This window comes from Capra hircus, chromosome 1, assembly GCF_001704415.2.
Source record: "Capra hircus breed San Clemente chromosome 1, ASM170441v1, whole genome shotgun sequence".
NCBI classification, from domain to species: Eukaryota; Metazoa; Chordata; class Mammalia; order Artiodactyla; family Bovidae; genus Capra; species Capra hircus.
The window spans coordinates 139,966,985-139,989,800 of record NC_030808.1 but is presented as its reverse complement, the minus strand read 5'-3'; the positions used below and the strand labels follow the sequence as shown (position 1 = coordinate 139,989,800).

General features: G+C 38.7%; 1 protein-coding gene across 1 annotated transcript in view; it reads left to right on the top strand.

Annotated features, from left to right (window-relative positions):
• DSCAM (DS cell adhesion molecule) overlaps nt 1-22,816 on the top strand; it is an 833,405-nt gene that overhangs the window by 585,941 nt on the left and 224,648 nt on the right. Inside the window, exon 11 of the mRNA XM_018051616.1 lies at nt 18,187-18,360. Coding sequence (XP_017907105.1) covers nt 18,187-18,360 — 174 coding nt within the window. The remainder of the gene's footprint in view (nt 1-18,186; nt 18,361-22,816) is intronic.

Below are 22,816 nucleotides of genomic sequence, written 5' to 3'. Positions count from 1 at the left end.
TTTCATACCCCTGTCCTGGAAATTGGCTCTCTGCCTTGATCATCTGCTTGGCCCTTGGACTTCTCATCCTGTTCTCACCTCCCTGCCTGTCTGTCTGTCTAGCTGTCTGATTACTACCTAGAGCTTTAACCCTGCCTGCTCCCAGACTCACCACCTCAGGTTAGGATCTGCCAAGTCTCCACTTCCATGCGTCCAACCTCTTTGGTCCATTGATTTCCTGGACCTGCAGGCATCCTGCTGGATTTTTCTAACAGCACCTGCTCCCAACCCCTGCACCAGACTCATCAAGGCTATGTAATCACATTTGTCATCCAGTACTCCTTGTATGCACTAACATGCAAATATGACAAGCTATATATCTTGAATGAATACAGAGAAAGAGCTCAAAGAATCTAAGAAGAAGGTGACACCTCCCTGGGAAAAATAGTGGTGAAAATAAACCCAACTTTAGGGTCAAGTGTGGTTCCTTCAAGTACAATAAATGCAGCTCTGCTTGTCTGTTCCAGGTAGAATCAATGGGTCTTATTGAACAATAATGAGTTCTTGGAAAAGGACGGTGCATGTTATTGAAAGGTAGGAGTCCAGCTGCTTGCCACTCAAAAGCCAATAAACAGGCCAGGTTGGTAGAAAGGAAAATTTTCTTTATTTCAGATGCCACCAGCTGGGGTGGGAAGAAGGCAGACATCTGTCCAAAGGTCAACTTCCCCCCAACCCCCACCATTGACAATCAGTGGGCAAGAGATTTACAGAATTTATAGACAGAAAAAGGGGGCTCCAGACAGAAACAGCACGATCAGCTCTGACAGTCATCTTGAAATTGGTCATCAATGGTCTGACCAGCATCATCTTGATTGTTTTAGGTACAATTAATCTTCAGTTTCAAAGGTGATGTGTTTTCAGTTCTTTGAAGTCAATTCTTGGAATTGTGGCAGCTTATGTCACGGCTACAGTCTGGTCATCATGCAGTTAACTTCTTCTACCTGGTGGGGTATTCAGTATCTATAAGATAGCTCACAGGAGATGGCTCAGAAAATTATCTATAGCCCTTGAAGAAGGAAGTAAAGGTGCTTGACTTTGCTTAATGACTACATTATTATTATTTGGCCTCCTTTGATGACTGCTTTCCTTTGTTTCTTCCTGTTCTCATTTCTCTCATTAAACTTATTCTTTGGCTAAAGTTTTTTCAGACAAAATGCAGACTGAGGACTTGTGTGGAAGAGGACCATAGGGTCCTGGTCTGTTTCAAGCCGAACAGAGAGGATGAGTGGTCATTGTGTTGTTTTACTTTCTTCCTTTTTGGTAGAGTAAAACAACCAGGGATGGATAACTTCTGCCTTCCTCTATGCTAAAGTAAGTGGAGTCTCTGCCTCTAGGACCTGCATCAAGACCACCATAGACCATTCTCCCTGAATCCCACACCCAAGGAAGCTGCAATTACCCTGAGCCTTGGTAGAGTCACCAGGAAATTGGACTCTTGGTCGATCCTGTACCTGCTTCTTTTTCTCTATTCCTCTGTCTTCCTTCTTTTTTTACTGACTTTCCCCAGGAACTTTCTAACTTGTCCTATTGTGAATAGGAATAGCCACACTGAGAACAAATGTTTGGGGATCTCTTTCTCCAGGGAGATGGTAACTGAAAACCTCATACAATCAACACAGCTGCAGGGGTGCCTCACAGCCCACCATCCCAATACGAAGCTGTGATGGCATCAGCAAAATTCAGCCACTCAAACTTTATCCAGTGTCACATATCCCTTCAGCTAGTACTGAGTCATGCAGTTCATGGTTCCATTTTCTGATAAGTGAGTGAGAGAACTATGTTCCATATTGAAGAAAAAAAAAGACACTTGCAGTTAAAATACAGGGTAAAATTTACGAAATCAGCATGATAAACTAGTGGACCACCAAGTTCTAACAACCCCTGGGCAGGTACTAGTCACTTAAGTTCACTTATTTTCATAGGATAAGACTCTTTAGGATAGACATAAAAAGATTGCCAGGAGAAATATCAATAACCTCAAATATGCAGATGACACCACCCTTATGGCAGAAAGTGAAGAGGAACTAAAAAGCCTCTTGATGAAAGTGAAAGAGGAGAGTGAAAATGTAGGTTTAAAGCTCAGCATTCAGGAAACTATGATCATGGTATCCGGCCCCATCACTTCATGGGAAATAAATGGGGAAACAGTGGAAACAGTGGCTGACTTTATTTTTCTGGGCTCCAAAATCACTGCAGATAGTGATTGCAGCCTTGAAATTAAAAGACGCTTGCTCCTTGGAAGGAAAGTTATGACCAACCTAGACAGCATATTGAAAAGCAGAGACATTATTTTGTCAAAGTAATGTCTAGTCAAGGCTATGGTTTTTCCAGTGGTCTTGTATGGTTGTGAGAGTTGGACTGTGAAGAAAACTGAGTGCTGAAGAATTGATGCTTTTGAACTGTGGTACTGGAGAAGGCTCTTGAGAGTCCCTTGGACTGCAAGGAGATCCAATCAGTCCATCCTAATGGAAATCAGTCCTGGGTGTTCATTGGAAGGACTGATGTTGAAGCTGAAATTCTAATACTTTGGCCACCTGATGCAAAGAGCTGACTCATTTGAAAAGACCCTGATGGATGACAGAGGATGAGATGGTTGGATGGCATCACTGACTCGATGGACATAGGTTTGGGTGGACTCTGGGAGTTGGTGATGAACAGGGAGGCCTGGCATGCTGTGATTCATGGGGTCACAAACAGTCGGACATGACTGAGCAACTGAACTGAACTGAACAAGATTAAGCTTTACAAAAGAAATGACCTTGACACTTTTGAATTATGATGCTGCAGAAGACCTGTAAGAGTCCCTAGGACAGCACAGAGATCAAACCAGTCAATCTTAAAGGGAATAAACCCTGAAAATTCATTGGAAGGATTGATACTAAAGCTGAAGCTCCAGTACTTTGGCCACATGATGCGAAGAGCCGACCCACTGGAAAGGACCCTGATGCTGGGAAAGATTGAAGGCAGGAGGAGAAGGGGGCGATGGAGGATGAGATGGTGAGATAGCATCACTGACTCAACAGACATGAATTTGAGCGAACTCTGGGAGAGAGTGGAAGACAGAAGAGCCTGCCATGCTGCAGTCCATGGGGTCACAAAGAGTCAGACAGGACTTAGTAACTTAACAACAGCAACAGCAACCTTGATGCTGTCCTAGTAAGGGTGTGATGTATCAGGAAGGAATTTAGTACAGTGCATTAGATACACGCATATTTTTAGAAGGAGGGCAGGGAGTCAGCTGCCTTTCAGGAACTTAACAAACGTGGGAACCATTTGCGGTCCCCACTACCCTAGAATGAAGTGGTAATTTGTTCTGGGTTTGGATGTCTGGTGTCTACACATGCAGGGACTGGCTGCTTCTAAAGGAGAATTGTGATTTCTCCTTCCTTCCACTTTCCAAGGCATATTCAGGTGCCTCTCACTGGTGAAATATAAACCAGAATCATGACAAGTAAGTCAAGAAAATTTTCTTCTCAGGCTTCCCATCCCTGGAATTTAGAGGAGAGTTTAGAAGTACAACAGTAGCGCTGAGATAGACAGGCACTCTCTGATGCAAGCATAGAGACAAAGCGTGATGTGAGCATTGTGTACCATATGGAAGCTTCTTTCTTTGGGTTTGGGAATAGTCCCCCAGCCTGAAATTGGACGCGTGTCTCAGAACTGTGCCTCTGTCCACTTTGGAGTTCTTCTCTGGAACAAGACTCCTAGAACCCAGCCCTCTGTCACCGATCAAGGGTTCCCTTCTCACAACCACACCTGAAACAGGTCCACCTGCTGTTCTTTGGGCACTTATTCTATTTATCCCATCCTCACCCCATCTTTGCGTCTACTCACTCCCTTCAACCCATCAACTCTTCTCAGAGCAGGAAAGCCCTCTCCCTGAGAAAGGAAAATAGGTCCTTTCCTCAGGACCTATTTCTCCATAAGGTCAAAAGGGACTATGCTCATTTTCACTATATTGATTCTTCCAATCCATGAACACGGTATATTTCTCCATCTATCAGTGTCCTCTTTGATTTCTTTCACCAGTGTTTTATAGTTTTCTATATATAGGTCTTTTGTTTCTTTAGGTTTTCCTAAGTATTTTGTTCTTTTCTTTGCAATGGTGAATGGAATTGTTTCCTTAGTTTCTCTTTCTATTTTCTCATTATTGGTGTATAGGAATGCAAGGGATTTCTGTGTGTTGATTTTATATCCTGCAACTTTACTATACTAATTGATTAGCTCTAGTAATTTTCTAGTGGAGTTTTTAGGGTTTTCTATGTAGAGGATCATGTCATCTGCAAACAGTGAGAGTTTTACTTCTTCTTTTCCAATTTAGATTCCTTTTATTTCTTTTTCTGCTCTGATTACTATGGTCGAAACTTCCAAAACTATGTTGAATAGTAGTGGTGAAAGTGGGCACCCTTGTCTTGTTCCTGACTTTAGGGGAAATGCTTTCAATTTTTCACCATCAAGGATAATGTTTGCTGTGGGTTTGTCATATATAGCTTTTATTATGTTGAGGTATGTTCCTTCTATTCCTGCTTTCTGGAGAGTTTTTATCATAAATGGATGTTGAATTTTGTCAAAGGCTTTATCTGTATCTATTGAGATAATCATATGTTTTTTATTTTTTAATTTATTAATGTAGCATATTTCATTGATTGATTTGTGGATATTGAAGAATCCTTGCATCCCTGGGATAAAGCCCACTTGGTCATGATGTATGATCTTTTTAATATGTTGTTGGATTCTGTTTGCTAGAATTTTGTTAAGGACTTTTGCATCTATGTTCATCAGTGATATTGGCCTGTAGTTTTCTTTCTTTTTTTTTTTTGTGGCATCTTTGTCAGGATTTAGAATCAATATAGTGAAAATGAGTATACTACCCAAAGCAATCTATAGATTCAATGCAATCCATGTCAAGCTACCAATGGTATTTTTCACAGAGTTAGAACAAATAATCTCACAATTTGTATGAAAATACAAAAAACCTCAAATAGCCAAAGCAATCTTGAGAAAGAAGAATGGAACTGGAAGAATCAACCTGCCTGACTTCAGGCTCTACTACAAAGCCACAGTCATCAAGACAGTATGGTACTGGCACAAAGACAGAAATATAGATCAATGGAACAAAATACAAGGCCCAGAGATAAATCCACAAAACTATAGACACCTTATCTCTGACAAAGGAGGCAAGAATATGCAATGGATTAAAGATAATCTCTTTAACAAGTGGTGCTGGGAAAACTGGTCAACCACTTGTAAAAGAATGAAACTAGAACACTTTCTAACACCATACACAAAAATAAACTCAAAATGGATTAAAGATCTAAACATAAGACCAGAAACTATAAAACTCTTAGAGGAGAACATAGGCAAAACACTCTCAGACACAAATCACAGCAGCATCCTCTATGACCCACCTTTCAGTATATTGGAAATAAAAGCAAAAATAAACAAATGTGACCTAATTAAAACTAAACACTTCTGCACAACAAAGGAAACTATAAGCAAGGTGAAAACACAGCCTTCAGAATGGGAGAAAGTAATAGCAAATGAAGCAACTGAAAAAGAATTAATCTCAAAAATATACAAGTAACTCCTGCAGCTCAATTCCAGAAAAATAAATGACCCAATCAAAAAATGGGCCAAAGAACTAAATAGACATTTCTCCAAAGAAGATATACAGATGGCTAACAAACACATGAAAAGATGCTCAACATCACTCATTATCAGAGAAATGCAAATCAAAATCACAATGAGGTACCATTTCACACCAGTCAGAATGGCTATGATCCAAAAGTCTACAAGCAATAAATGCTGGAGAGGGTGTGGAGACAAGGGAACTCTCTTATACTGTTGATGGGAATGCAAACTAGTACAGCCACTATGGAGAACAGTGTGGAGATTCCTTAAAAAACTGGAAATAGAACTGCCTTATGACCCAGCAATCCCACTACTGGGCATACACATCAAGGAAACCAGAATTGAAAGAGACACCTGTACCCCAATGTTCATCGTAGCACTGTTTATAACAGCCAGGACATGGAAGCAATCTAGATGTCCATCAGCAGATGAATGGATAAGAAAGCTGTGGTACATAAACACGATGGAATGTTACTCAGCCATTAAAAAGAATACATTTGAATGAGTTCTAATGAAGTGGGTGAAACTGGAGCCTATTATACAGAGTGAAGTAAGCCAGAAAGAAAAACACCAATACAGTATACAAATGCATATATATGGATTTTAAAAAGAAAGTAATGATAAGCCTGTATGTGAGACATCAAAAGAGGCACAGTATAGAACAGTCTTTTGGACTCTGTAGGAGAGGGAGAGGGTGGGATGATTTGGGAGAATGGCATTGAGACATGTATATTATCACAAGTGAAATGAATTGCCAGTCCAGGTTCGATGCATGATACAGGATGCTCGGGGCTGGTGCACTGTGATGACCAAGAGGGATGGGATGGGGAGGGAGGTGGGAGGGGGGTTCAGGATGGGGAACACATGTACACTCGCAGCAGATTCATGTCAATCTATGGCAAAACCAATACAATATTTTAAAGTAATTAGCCTCCAATTAAAATAAATAAATATATATTTTAAAAAAGAAATGGACTATGCTTTGATTCTTTGGTGCAAGAGAGAAATAACGTACAGCCTGGTCATCTAGTGTGCAACCTAGGGAGCAGAAAGCCATATCCTTCCTATTTTCTCCTACACGAAAATCATCTTTCACCTTCCAGGAAACTCTCTGAGTGTGCTCATTGACCAGCATCTTCTGGTTCCAGCATATGGGCACTGATGCCTACTTGCATTCATGCAGTCTTGTTCCCTTTTGTGTGAACAATCTATATGGCTTAGAAACGGGTTCTTCTTCCCATTTCATATATGATGACATCAAGGATGCAGACAGAATAAGCTAATACTTGCTCAAGGGCCCAGTTCCTAAGGATTCAGAGATACCATTAGAACTCAGTTCTGATTCTTGGTCAAATCGTCTCCCTATAGACCTGCAAAGACCTCAAAGGGAAGCAGAGATGAAACAAAGATGGTGTTTACTGCTGCCTTCAAAGCAGGATTACTTGGCAGTACTTGGTTTCTCTTTTTCCTGTTTCCATCTCCTCAGTTCTTGAAAGTTCTGCTAGGCATAGCTTTTCAATAAATAAGAAGGGTCACGCAGTAGGAACATAACCAGTCATTCAGTGTGTGCCTTACATAATGTGTGAACACTTTCTTTTCATGTAATGGAGCACTAAAATGGTCCCTACTTGACCTCAACTAGCCACAGAAAACTGACCAAGTTTTAATTAATGATTTCTGGTTTCTGTAAGTGTATCTTCTAGCTAATTACCCAAAGTGCTTATGTTATGCTAACAGGATTGCAGATTTTTGAAATAGAGTGTGCACTGCATTAAATTTTGTTCTTTAGAATAATGATGCATCTAAAGTCGATGAACTATAATTCTGTCAAGTCGTGGCCCAAGTCCACTTTCCTCTGATTGAACATGTGCTCACTGTTGGAACTGTTGTTCATATGGTGGATGAATGGCTCTGTTTAGCATGATCACATTTATAAATGCTATATCCCACCAAGTTTGGTTCATTTTCTGATGAAAAAATGGTATTCAACTGCATTTATACATTGTCTCTGTCTCCACTAGGATCTTTTAGTAGTGAAGAGACTGTTCTCAGTCCACATAGGAATTAATAGATAATCTTTTTCAGCTACTCAACTGAGAAAGCTTAGCAATGAAGCTGAATTTTATTGTAACTCTTTACTATAAATAGGTCAAATATTGTAAGTATTTCTCTGGTGAAAATTATTCAAGGAAAAGAAAACATTTGTGTTTTTGACATGAACAGTCCTATAAATTTCTCACATTCTATCAGCATTTTGATGTTTCAGGGCTTTGTAACACATTTTTATATAATTTATAAATTTCATAGTATTTTCAGATTTCCTGGTTTGCTGCCTTATAGATATATTTTAAAAATCCTACATTTTACTGAATTTTCAGCTTGTGTGTATTAGTCTAGATCTGGCTCCCAATTTGCAGTTAACTTTGAGAAAGGCAATGATAGCCTTTATAGATTTTTCAAACAGTTTACCAAAATTAAGCACATAAATAAAAATCAAGGCTTTTTCCTCTGATTTTTAAGTTTCAATAATATTTATCCTTATCATAATGAACACATGATCCATAAGAAGGAGTTTTATAATTTGTGAAACCAGACCTTAAAAATGCAATAAACTTTTATAAGAAAAAGAAGGATGATCATTTCAATAAATTATGAAAAGGTAGCTGATAATATCCAAAATGCAATCCTGATTGAAACAACATGAAGAAAAATAAAGTTTTATAAAAATAGGAATATGGAATCATTTTTAGGACTCAAAGCGCTTTGGCAAAAGAAGAAAAAGACAAAATCCAACAATTCAGTTCAGTCCACTGAACTCTTTGCGACCACATGGACTGCAGCACGCCAGGCTTCCCTGCACAGCACCAACTCCCAGAGCTTTCTCAAACTAATGTCCATCAAGTCGATCATGTCATCCAACCATCTCATCCTCTGTCATCCCCTTCTCCTCCTACCTTCAATCTTTCCCACCATCAGGATCTTTTCCAATGAATCAGTTCTTCACATCAGGTGGCCAAAGTATTGGAGTTTCAGTTTCAGCATCTGTTCTTCCAATGAATATTCAGGACTGATTTCCTTTAGGATGAACTGGTTTGATCTTGCCATCCAAGGAACTCTCAAGAGTCTTCCCCAACACCACAGTTCAAAAGCATCGATTCTTCAGCACTCAGCTTTCTTTATAGTCCAACTCTCACATCCATACATGACTACTGGAAAAACCATAGCCTTGACTAGATAGACTTTAGTTGGCAAAGTAATGTCTCTGCTTTTTAATATGCTGTCTAGGTTGGTCATAGCTTTTCTTCCAAGGAGCAAGCATCTTTTAATTTTATGGCTGCAGTCACCATCTGCAGTAATTTTGGAGCCCCCAAAAGTAGTCTCTCACTGTTTCCATTGTTTCCCCATCTACTTGCCATGAAGTGATGGGATCTTCATTTTTTGAATGTTGAGTTTTAGGCCAGCTTTTTCACTCTATCTTTCACTTTTATCAAAAGGTTCTTTAGTTCTTCACTTTCTGCCATAAATGTGGTATCATCTGCATATCTGAGGTTACTGATGTATCCAGTAGGTACATGAATATAGCAAAGAATATAGACATAATGTTCACCAAAAAAACAAGTACAAATTACTGATGCATTCATTAAAAGATGCTCAGTTATCTATAAGCATCCCTTCATAGATCATAGCCTTGTGGCAAAAGGGCTTGTGTATGTCAGTGAAGCTATGACATGCAGGGCCTCCCAAGATGGTTGGGTCAGAGTGAAGAGTTCTGACAAAATGTAATCTACTGGTGGAGTAAAGGGTGAACCACTCCAGCATTCTTGCTACAATAACCCTGAATAATGTGAAAAAGCAAAAAGATATGACGCCAGGAGATGAGTCCCCCAGGTCAGAAGGTGTGAAATTAAAATATGCTTTCTCCTTGGAATGAAGGCTATGGCAAACCTAGACAGCATAATAAGAAACAGAGATGTCGCTTTGCATCAAGGGTCTGTATAGTCAAAGCTATGGTTTTTTCAGCAGTGTATGGATGTGAGAGTTGGACCATAAAGAAGGCTGAGCACCAAAGAACTGATGCTTTCAAATTGTAGTTCTGAGAAGACTCTTAAGAGTCCCTCGGACAGCCAGGAAATCAAACCAGTCTATCCTAAAGGAAATCAGTCCTGGATATTCATTACAAGGACTGATGCTGACGCTGAAATTCCAATCAGGTCACTTGATGCGAAGAACTGACACCTTGGAAAAGACCCTGATGCTGGAAATGATTGAAGATAAAAGGAGAAGGGGGTGGCAGAGGATGAGATGGTTATACAGCATCATTGACTTGATGGACACGAATTTGAATAAATTCTGGGAGACACTGAAGGACAAGGGAGCCTGGTGTGCTGCAGTTCATAGAGTCTCAAAGAGTCAGACATGACTTAGTGACTGAATATCTATAAGCAAAGCAAAAAATAATACAAAAATTAGTAAAATCATGTAAATTAAAATAATGAGATATATATCATATTGATAAGATCAAAAAGAGTAATAGTGCACATGTTTGAGGAAAAAAATGAACCCCAGCCAGTGGAGATAAAATAGCTCCATCTTTTACTAAGCAACTTAACAGTATAATTTAACACTTTAATATACAGAATTCCACTCCAGGGATTTACCAAAAAGCCTCCTTTTCACTATATCTTTCTATTGATGAGCTGATTGATAAGCAGAGATGTCCACTGAAACAAGGTCCTTGGTCTTGTGTAATAGGAAAGATGTAAGATCAACTAGCATTAAGTGATTAAATAATTAGAACAGAAATTAGAAAAAACAAGCAGCAATAGTGTGTACATGCTCTATGCCCTACCGTAGGTTAAGAACTTAAATATCTCTACCACCTTTTGAAGGAGGATCTATGATTAATCCATTTTACAGGTAAGGAAACTGAGGAACTGAATGCCTTCCTGATTGCCTAGTTTCTCACAGTGTACTGGAGATTGCTTGCTGTGTAACAGGTTACCCCTAAGCTTAGTGACTTAACAATGATAATGCATACTTACGATCTTCCGATTTCTGTGGGGCAGGAATCTGAGTACGGCTTAGTCGAGTCCTTAGATGAAGGTCTCTCAGTGCTGCAGTTAGGTTTCCGCCCAGGGATGCAGTCAACTCAGAGTTCAAGCCCACTTGTGTGGTTGCTGGCAGGATCCAGCTTCTCACAGAACTTTGTTTGAAGAAAACCCTCAAGGAAATCTTTCTACAGGGAAGCTTACAATATAACAGCTCACATTTCCCCAGAGTGAGGATTCTGACCTGAGAGAGAGAAACTGACAAAGAGGACACCATCTTTTGTAACCATAGGAAATTGCCCTGGATCCACCACATAGTGGATGCTTAGTAATTGGACAATAAACACTGTTTTGTAAAGACAAAGCACAATTTTACATGTGCTTAAAGTAGAAAAGGTCAGTTTTCACTCCAATCCCAAAGAAAGGCTATGCCAAAGAATCTTCAAACTACTGCACAGTTGCACTCATTTCACATGCTAGCAAAGTAATGCTCAAAATCCTCCAAGTTAGGCTTCAACAGTACATGAACCAAGAACTTCCAGATGTGCAAGCTGGACTTAGCAAAGGAAGAGGAACCAGAGATCACATTGCCAGCATCCATTGGATCATAGAAAAAGGAAGAGAATTCCAGAAAAATAACTAATTCTGCTTCACTGACTATGCTAAAGCCTTTGACTGTGGATCACAACAAACTGGAAAATTCTTAAACAGATAGGAATACCAGACCACCTTACCTGTCTCCTGCAAAACCTTTATGCATGTCAAGAAGAAACAGTTAGAACTGGACATGAAACAAAGGACTGGTTCCAAATTGGGAAGGGAGTACGTCAAGGCAGTATATTGTCACCCTGCTTATTTAACTTATATGCAGTGTATGTCATGCAAAATTCTGGTCTAGATGAAGTACTAACTGGAATCAAGATTGCCGGGAGAAATATCAATAACTTCAGATACGTAGATGACACCACCCTTATGGCAGATATGTTCATTAATCATCAGACATCTGTTTAAATATTCTGTGAATATTCATATGAATTAAGTTTTAATTAATATTGTATGTGTTTCTGTTGTAATTTTGCATGTTATGCATTTTGATAATTTTTTGGTCTATTCCCAAGTAGTAAAAGGTGTAGGAATAAGAATAATTTTGTTAATTTCATCTTACTTTATGAAACAATCAGTAGCTGATACTGAAGAAAGTAACACTGAAAGTATTGGGTTGGCCAAAACATTTGTTTGCATTTTTCCATGACTATTGTATGACATCTTTCCAAACAAATTTTTTGGCAAACTCAACATTATAAACTACTATAATTTTTTTTCACCCCTGATTTTGAGTTCTTTATAAATAAGATGAATTAAAACCATTTATCTATTAGAATGATGTTATGAAATGCTGTCAAATCCACCACAGAAATCTCTTTCATACATTATATATGAGATAAAGAACTAAAGCAGATGTGTGAGTATTGTTAGTATATACCACTCCTCTAACTTTACATCCTTCCATATGGGCTTCCCTGATAGTTCAGTTGGTGAAGACTCTGCCTGCAAAGCAGGAGACCCCGGTTCGGTCCCTGGGTTGGAAAGATCCGCTGGAGAAGGGATAGGCTACCCACACCAGTATTCTTGGCTTCCCTTGTGGCTCAGCTGGTAAAGAATCCACCTGCAATAAGGGAGACCTGGGTTTGAACCTGAGGTTGGGAAGATCCCCTGACAAAGGGAAAGGCTACCCACTCCAGTATTCTGGCCTGGAGAATTCCAAAGAGTCGGATATGACTGAGTCACTTTCACTTACATCCATATACTTTTTTTTTTTAATCAGTAATACCTTTAAATCAGATGTCAGCAAACTGAACCACAAGTCAAATCCTGCTCAAAACCTGCTTTTGTAAATAAATGTTATTGAAACATGATTGTGCTGATTTACGTATTTGGCTTCCCTCGTAGCTCAATGAGTAAAGACTATGCCTCCAGTACAGAAGACCTGGGTTTGATTCCTGGGTCGGGCAGATCCCCTGGAGAAGGAAATGGCAACCCACTCCAGTATGCTTGCCTGGAGAATCCCATGGACAGAGGAGCCTAGCAGGCTACAGTCTATGAGGTCACAAGAGTCGGACACGACTGATCAACTAAGTACTCACACACACGTGTATTTTCTATCACTGCTTTCATGCTTCAGTGACAGAAATAAGGAATGCCACAGACTTGCAAACATAAAATATTTGTGACAGATTGCAAACCATAAAATATTTGTTATTTGGCCTTTTATAGAAAAATATTTCCAATCACTGAAAATATTGAAAATTTCTATCCATGAACATAGTATAATGAATGCTCCATCTCCATTTATTTAGGTCTTCTATAATTGTTAGCAACAATTTTTGCAGTTTTCAGTAGGCCAATCTTGCACTTATCTTGTTAAAATATATCTCTAAATATTTCATGCTTTAATTCAACATTATTGCTTTTTAAAAATTTTAGTTTCCAATTGCCTGTTACATATATAGATACAATTAGCTTTAAATTTTATATTTTGATGTGTCCATGTGTTCTATGACTTTGCTAAAGTCACTTATTTTTCTAGCAACTTTTTTATAGGCACTTTTGATCATCTATAAATAATTCTGTCATCCATGAGGGAAGGCAGTTCCATTCTTCTTTTCTAATATATGTGCACTTTATTTCTTTTACTTTTTCTATTGCTCTTGCTAGAATCTTCAGAACGATCTTGAATAAAAAGGTCAAGACCAGAACTCCTTGTCTCTTTCTTGATCTTTGGTGGAAAATAATTTAGTTTTTACAATTGAGTAAAAAAAATGATGCTAGCTGTGACTTTTTGCAAATCTTTTCTCGAGTTATTCCATTTTACAACTAGTTTACTATGAGATTTTTATCAGGGTCTTATCAGATTGCTGAATTCTAGAAAATATTTTTTATTCTTTCTTTGTATCCATTCAAATAATCATATTGTGCTTCTTTGTTGGTCTGTTGATATGAAGAATTTCATTAACTGATCTTTGAATTTAAACCAACCTTGCATTCCTAGATTAAATTTCGCTTGGTCATGACATATTTTTTTTTATATGTTGATAAACCTAACTTGCTAATGTTGGGTTAAGGATTTTTATGTCTGAGTTCGTTGTGGATTTTGATCAGTGATTCTAAGGTATTTATTTGATTTTGGTATCAAGATGATGTTGGCCTCATAAAATCAGTGATAAAGTACACCTTCTTCTTGTATTTTCTGAAAGACTTCATGTAAAATTGGTATTTTTTTTTTCTTTAAATGTTAGCTAACCTCACTACTGAAGCTGTCTCAGCTTTAAATATTCTTGTGGGAGTTTTTAACAATAAATTAAATGTATTTATAGCTACGGGACTATTAAGGTTATCTAATTTTTCCAGACGGTTCTTTGAGAGTTTGTTTTGTCCCAGAAATTTATTATTTAATACAACTTTTCAAATTTATTGGCACAAAATTATTCCCAATGTTCTATTATCCTCTTAATTCAAGTAAGGGCTGCAGTGATAGCCTCTTTCATGGTAGTTATTTGTAGCTTATATCTCTCCTTTCTTCTTGATCAGTCCTGACAGAGGTTTATCTGTCATATTTTTTTTGAAGAACTATATTTTTGTTTTATTGATTTTTTTCTTTAGTTTTTTTCTATTTTCTTATTTCATTGATTTCAGTTTTCCTCTCTATTAATTTCCTTATTTCTCCTAACTTTGGATTTTATTTGCTCTTTTTGAAGAGCTTCTGAAGGAGGATCACTGATGTGTGATCTTTTTCCTTTTCCAATACAAACATTAATGCTACAAACTTCCATCTAAGTGTTGCTTTTAACTGCATTCCATGCATTTTGATATATTGTATTTACATTCTTATTCAACTCAAAAATATATGTATATTTATATATATATATATATGTATCTTCTAATTATTTTGGTGATTTCTTTTTTGACTCATGAGTTATTTAGAATTGCATTGTTTAATTTTTTCAAATATTGGAGGTTTTTCCCAGATACATTTCTGTTATTGATCTCAATGTTAGTTTTTCTGTGGAACTAGAACATCAGTTCAGTTCAGTCCAGTCACTCAGTTGTGTCCAACTCTTTGCAATCCCATGAACCACAGCACATCAGGCCTCCCTGTCCATCACCAACTCCCAGAGTTCATCCAAACCCATGTCCATTGAATCGGTGATGCCATCCAACCATCTCATCCTCTGTCATCAACCTTCTCCTTCTGCCCTCAATCTTTCCTAGCAGCAGGGTCTTTTCAAATGAGTCAGCTCTCCACATCAGGTGGCCGAAGTATTGGAGTTTCAGCTTCAACATCAGTCCTACCAATGAACACCCAGGACTGATCTCTTTTAGGATAGACTGGTTGGATCTCCTTGCAGTCCAAGGGACTCTCAAGAGTCTTTTCCAATACTTCAGTTCAAAAGCATCAATTCTTCAGGGCTCAATTTTCTTTATAGTCCAACTCTCACATCCATACGTGACCACTGGAAAAACCATGACTAGATGGACCTTTGTTGACAAAGTAATGTCTCTGCTTTTCAATATGCTATCTAGGTTGGTCGTAACTTTTCTTCCAAGGAGTAAGCATCTTTTAATTTCATGGCTGCAATCACCATCTGCAGTGATTTTGGAGCCCAGAAAAATAAAGTCAGCCGCTGTTTCCACTGTTTCCCCATCTATTTGCCATGATATGATGGGACCAGATGCCATGCTCATAGTTTTCTGAATGTTGAAATTTAAGCCAACTTTTTCACTCTCCTCTTTCACTTTCATCAAGAAGCTCTTTAGTTCCTCTTCATTTTCTGCCATAAGTGTGGTATCATCTGCATATCTGAGGTTATTGATATTTTTCCTATCAATCTTGATTCCAGCTTGTGCTTCCTCCAGCCCAGGATTTCTCATGATGTACTCTGCATATGTTAAATAAGCAGGGTAACAGTATATAGCCTTGAACATACTCCTTTTCCTATTTGTTGTTCCATGCCCAGTTCTAACTGTTGCTTCCTGACCTGCATACAGGTTTCTGAAAAGGCAGGCCAGATGGTCTGCCCATCTCTTTCAGAATTTTCCACAGTTTATTGTGATCCACAAAGTCAAAGGCTTTGGCGTAGTCAATAAAGCAGAAATAGATATTTTTTCTGGAACTAGAACATAATCTGTATTAATTTATCTGATAACATCTATTGAACTTTTTATTATGGCTCAAAATACTATCTGTCTGGGTAACTGTTCCATGTGCACTCAAAACCAGCATGGAATCTGCTGTTCTAGGATGTAGAGTTCTATAAATCTCAGTTCAGTCAAAATGATTGATAGTGATATTAAAGTCATCTGTATTTCAAATATTATTTCTTCTGCTCCTATCTTCTCTTTTTGAGACTGTCAATACCCAATGTTAGAATATTTGATATTGTTCTACAGCTCTAGGACATTCTATTCTGTCTTTTCCACTCTTTTGCACTTTTTGTTTTAATTTGGATAATTTCTGTTGGCCTAGCTTCAGGTTCATTAATTATTTTCTCTACTGTATTCAATCTGCTGATTAGATTAAGGAATTCCTTACATCTAATATTGTAGAAATGTTGTTTCTAACATTTTATTTATCTATCTTTTTCTTTTGTATGGTTTTAATGTTCGTTTTGAATCCCTTACCTGTCTGTGGTTATTAGTCATAGTTGTCATAAAGTTCTTATTTGATAGCTTCATACTAAGCTTTCAAGACTGTTGATGATTTCCTCTCTGGTCCTTTTTGCTTGCTTCTTTCTTTTTTTTTTTTTTTTTGTATCTTACAACATTTTATTATCTTATAATACTCTGATGCATAAAAGAGTAGAAATTGAATTGGGCTATACTTATTTCCAGTTCTTTACTTCTTCCAACTTGTATATCCAGGATCTTGTCCTCTCACTCTCTACCAAACATGAGATTGTTTACATATGCCATAGCTCCTTATAGGATATTTTAAATTCTTTGTGACTAACTTTACCCAGTTGCCTGTGACTTCTGCTCTGTGATTCATTCCAAGAAAAGTATGATTTTGTAGATTAACAATCTCCCTTTGGTGGTTAGAATGGAAGTGATATTCTTTTGTGTCTTTCCCCATCCTTTTCAGAAATGGAATTCTGTTTTTTAAATTTGAACTCATTCATGTATCTTCTCTAGAAGTTCTCTTTTGGTAGAACCTACCTGCTTTAGCGATGCTGCTTGCCTTTCAGATTCATTGTGGAGGTCCCCTTAGATACATAGCTAACTTCCTTTGTTTCTTTGGTGGGGCTGAAACAGGGGAGAGAAGGCACAACAGGAGTCTCTGCTACTGTGACCTGAAGGACACCAATAAGTAAATGATGAGTTACAGGGGAAACTACAGGAAGAAGCGTATCCCCTCTTGTTTCATTTCCCCATATACAAAGTCTGAAGTTTCCCACATGAGTGTGTGACCTCCTACCTGTTCAGGTCCCACGTAGGTTCTGGGCATACAGAAACCAGCAGCTCTTCTCTAGAGCACATATTCGGCCCATGCTTCGGGCTTTCTCTAGAAAGATGGAGTTGTCTTCCCCTGTGGGTATTCTCCCCAAATCTTCAGATTCAAATCAGAATATAAGAGAAACCCTATTAGCCTTTCAAGGCCTAGACCACAACCTCCTAAGTCCCAGAATGGGAAAAAGCAACATAGTAGTATCATCTGATTCATCCAACTACTGTTTTCCCAGAAACCTCCCTTATCTTCTGTTTTATTATTTCTAAGTTTGTTTTTCGAAATAGTTTCATATGGATCTTTTATCTGGATCACATTTATGATCATAGCATAGACATCTGGGCTATATCTCCTTGAGTGCAAGCACTTTAAGGTGTTTTAATTGTGTTCTGTCTTAGTGCAATGATCTAACATTTATCTAATAACATTAAATGGTATTAATAGTACATTGTATTTCTAGACCACGCTTAGAAGGGAAGTCTGTGATATTGGTATTCACCTTGTAGTCTCAGATGTGTGCATCATGGGAAGTCTTCAAATGTCCTCCCCCTGAAGCACTCTTGTTTACATTCATTTTAAGTCCCTGGGAACACAACAAATTAAGTTAGTTACACACAAGATGTCTACTTTCATAGTCATTCTACTGTGATTCCTGTGAATAATTTATCAACCAGTTAAGGCTCATCAAATCTGGCTTTTTATGTGGAAACTATCTGTAAGGTCTCTTACTGTTCATCTCAATGTTTGAAATGCTATCATTTTAAATAAACATGTCTCTCCCTAAACAAGAATTTCATTATCAGAAGAAAGAAAAAAAAAAATCCTGGCATGTCAGGTGCCTGTCCGCTAGGATGTCTGTTCAGCATCTGTCACCTCCCCTTTGTGGTCTGATGACCTTGAGTTTATTGTCTCCCTGTATTTACTCCTGTTGGCATCACCATTCCTCTTTATTTTATTTTATTCCAGGTGCTGGGGTTCCCCAGTTCCAACCGATTGCCCTGAATGGCCGAATTCAGGTCCTCAGCAATGGGTCTCTGTTGATCAAGCACGTGGTGGAAGAAGACAGTGGCTACTACCTGTGCAAGGTCAGCAACGATGTGGGCGCGGACGTCAGCAAGTCCATGTACCTCACGGTGAAAAGTAAGGAAGACGAGCTCTTCATTTTACCTAAATAGGGCTCTGGGGCTTCCATTTTCAATGGTCTCCAAGCACACTGTTTAAAAACAAAGCAAAATGTGGTTTGTTGCATCTGGGGGGTTGATGCTTTCCTGTCTTAAACATACAGTTGAAGAGGATAGTAGAAGTCCAGCGACTGTCAGAATATGCAGAGTGTACATCAAAATATGTGTCCAGGGCAGGGAACCCTAGGCTTCCCTCCCTCCGCTCCCCTGGCCATGGGTCCAGGCTCTGAGCAGCCCAGCAGATGAGTGGGTTGCTGCCTTTGGCACCCAGATTTCTCTCCTGTTGATTTTATCATGGAAAAGCCTAGTGCATGGTCTCAGAGGTGTTCTTTTCAGAGGTCTCTTCATGCTTTTTGTCATTTGCAAGCTTGTCCATAGATTTCCTTCTTTAAGATCACTGTAAAATCAAGAAACTGGAAACCTCTTTATCAACATACATCCCTACAAGAAGATAAAGCATGTAGGACTATACTTAGGGTCCATGTTGCTGACAGATCTTAGAGGAAAGGGTGAAATTATTTTTATACTTTGGTCGCTAAACCACCAAAGAAAGGACATAAAGTAGACCAGCTTCTACTGAGCATTGCTCACTGGTAAATGGTTGTACATCCAGTTTACAGTGAATGGCTTACGTCTTTCTTCATTTATATGCTTTTCTACTGGATAGATTGAGATTTCTTCCTGACCACAAGCTTTAATCAGACTTCCTCTTGTTTATTTTAACTGTGCTGTATATAGGTTTTCAAGGATCTCTACCATATTATTTATTAGGAGATTGGACTTAAAAGTGAATTTCAGTGCTATGTGTGAGAGAGACAGAGACTTAAAGACTAGCTACACAAAGTCTAGTATCCAATCTATTTTACTAAGAATTTATTCCAGTTAATCTATTTTTTTCTAATACGACGATGAAAACATCAAGCTATCTATTGCTATACTTTTGTATCATGGACAGATTATAGTTCTGAAATAAGGTTGCTTTGAAATATTAATACATTGTGGATATATCAATACATAATTTTGACTGCTAAATGTCATATTCTAGAGAAACTGATTTGCAATAATTAGAGGACATAAAGTCACTTAAATCCAAAGTTGAAGTGGTAATTTTTAAAAATTGATGAAATATGAAGGAAACTCAAGATTTGAGGACCAACATTGACCAATATTGATCCATCTTTCCCCAACAAAAAGAATATGTTTTGCATTGCTTTAACATTTTAAAAAATTTTGCATGCAAAAAATAGCATATTTTAATGAAAAATGATTCTATTTTCCAACATAATAAGTGAGAACAGGAGCATCATTTTACATTTTTACAAATGCTTTTAAAATATGGTTTTAGAAGACTGTTCAGTTCTGATATGTCTTTCTACATTTAGACTGTTAAAATATATTGTTCTGGTTGAATTAATAAAGAAAATTTAGCTTTGTACAGACATATTATCAGAAAAGGAAAGAATATTTTAGTAGCTTTCTCAGATAATTGTGGATATTCTTCAGTGATTCTATACCAGAACTCACCCAGTCATTGTTTTCCAGAAAATAGTTGCCATGTGGAATCTGAAATAACATTAATGGATTTTCATAGTTGGTTACACTATTCCATTGGTCTTTCTTGCCCTTTAAATAGAAACTTTTACACAATCACAATTTTGTAACACATGATGAAAGTGACAGTGAATGTCACTTAGTTGTGTCCCGCTCTTTGTGACCCCATGGCCTATACAGTATATGTGCAGTACAGTACATTTCTCCAGGCCAGAATACTGGAGTGGGTAGCCATTCCCTTCTCCAGGGGATCTCCCCAACCCAGAGATTGACCCCAGGTCTCCCGCATTACAGGTGGATTCTTTACCAGCTGAGCCACAAGGGAAGCCTGTAACACACTATATTGGTCATTTTAAAAACATTGGCTCACTGAGTTACACCAGTCTAACAAATGTTTGACTGAGGCATTTCACTGGTGGTGGTGGTCATTCAGTGGCTAAGTTGCGTCGCACACTTTTCGACCCCTTAGACTATAGCCCACCAGACTCCTCTGTCCATGGGATTTCCCAGGCAAGAATACTGGAGTAGGTTACCATTTCCTTCTCTAGGGGATCTTCCTGCAAAAATCACATCCATTAATATTACCACTCATCTCCCGAGCAAGGTGTTTAAAAATAACATATTTTTAAAATAAATTTTTTTCTATCCCACTCATAGATATCTAGACTCTAATAGATACAGATCGCTCTGAAGGACGTAAATACACTCAACCATGGACCTTGCCCTTAATGAATGAAAGAATTTATGTTTTGAGAAAGGAGACAGCAAGGCAGGAGTAGAGCCTGCTAATCACAGTGCAAGGAAGAGTAAGGTGCACAGAGATGCCTAGGAGGACAGCACCATCATTTTAAGGAGATTAAGGAAAGTGTCAGGGTGAAAAAATCTTTAAAAATGGGTAGAATTTGAAAATGCAGAAATTGAAGGTGTCCCCACATCTCTCTCCATACTTTTGATGCTGGTATTATAGTAGACATGTGACCACAAAGATGTCCACTTCCTCTTAATGGGCTTTCCCTCCTTGGGACCATCAGGCCTGGGTGTGGACAGCTCTGGTCCAGCAGAGGGCACCCCTGTCAGGACCAAAGGTGGGACACCTGGAACACACAGGTTCCCATCCCCTGTAGAATCAGTGACTACAGAACAGCACCCAGGGTGCCAGAGTTGAGTCCTGAAGGATGCAGTTCGAAAGATAGAGTTGTTGAGGGTAAACAGAGGCACGGGAGGGAGAGAGAGAAGATATAAGAGATCAGAAGACTCAAAGTGAGAGGTGACTGTTTCACTGTTGTACCAGGGGTGGAGGGGACCAGAGAAAAATATTCATAGTAAGTGTTTGTTCATCAAAGACAGGTGTTCTTAGAGCTGGCCAGTCTTAGTTTCTGTCTCTCAAACCATACAGACTATTAGCAGAGAGGTGCATTTATGAAATAATTCATTTTCCCAGTTCTTGATAACCCTCGGGTAGCTTTGTACAAGATTGAAGTCAGGAGGACAAGGGGATGACAGACAATGAGATAATTGGATGGCATCACCAACTCAATGGACATGAGTCTGAGCAAGCCCCAAGAGACAGTAAAGGACACGGAAGCTTAGCATGCTGCAGTCCACGAGGTCGCAACGAGTCAGACATGACTGAGTGACTGAACAACAAGCTTTGTACATAATTTCAACTTCAGGCGCCTGGTATCTTTAACCCTCTAAAAGCATAATGTTTAAACTCTGAAAAGCCAAAACATAATTTCATGAAGAGATGTAAAAGCACAGAGACAGAGGATATACAGTGACTCTGTTGCTCCAGTGATATCATTTAAACAAAAACAGCAGCTAACAGACGGATGGCTTGCACTTGTTCTTAATGTACTTGCTTAACAACACTATTAAGTCTGTAAACACTGACAGGTTCAGGCTCAGCACATGGTCATGGGAGACCTGCCAGTTGGTGTGTAGATAGTTTTTACCAGGAAAGCACGAGGCAGTGGGAACGGAGGGCCTCCACTCTGGCCTGGCACAGTCAGAGTTGGTACCCAGCTGCCAAGCAAGAGGATTGTACGTCCCTGCAGCCATGGCGGGATTATACCTGACACTGCAGCAGAGAGGTTCTGGGCTCTTTTTATCTGATGCTACCCAGGTTTGCATCAGGCATGATTTCTTTAATGTTTCAAAAGAAACTACACTGCCTTCAGTAAAAATATTAAGTATTCTCTCTTTTCTATAAGTCATTAAAAAAAAAAAACTGGTCTGCAAATATTTTTAAATGCAATAGGACAGGGCTTTCTACCCAATCGGATTTGTCAGGAAATTAAGGCAGCTTCTCAGATGAACACTCCGGATGCCCAGGGAGGCTGGCGCTGGATTTTACATACACTTTAAAGACACGAACACTACTGCTAGAGCCTGGTGTGGAGGAGGACGCAGTGGATGCTGGGAACCAAGTCCTGGCGCAGATTGGGTTTCCTGTCTGGGAAGTTTTCTTACCACCGCTCCAATGATTTCAAAACCCACCAGTCTAATAATAAAGCAATTTTATGAGTGCCTCCCTGCTGGCTCCCATTTTGGAGTCAGACATAAAGAGGCCATGGGAAGGGAAGATAGCGAGCAACCACGTTTGGAATCAAAGGTCATGAGATAGAAAGCCATCGTGAGATAAAAAAAAATAATCAGTGCGTATCCTTCCAGCTTTGTTGGTATTCCTGCTTCTGGTTCAACATTATCATCTCAGTGCTGATTTATCATTTATGAAAGATCATCCCAGGGATAGGGACCCAAAACACCAGATAATGTTCAGGACTTTTGGCAAAAAGGACAGGGGAACTAGGCTTGACTTTGAATCAAATTTGGCCTCTGGTGACCATGCTACACCCCTCACC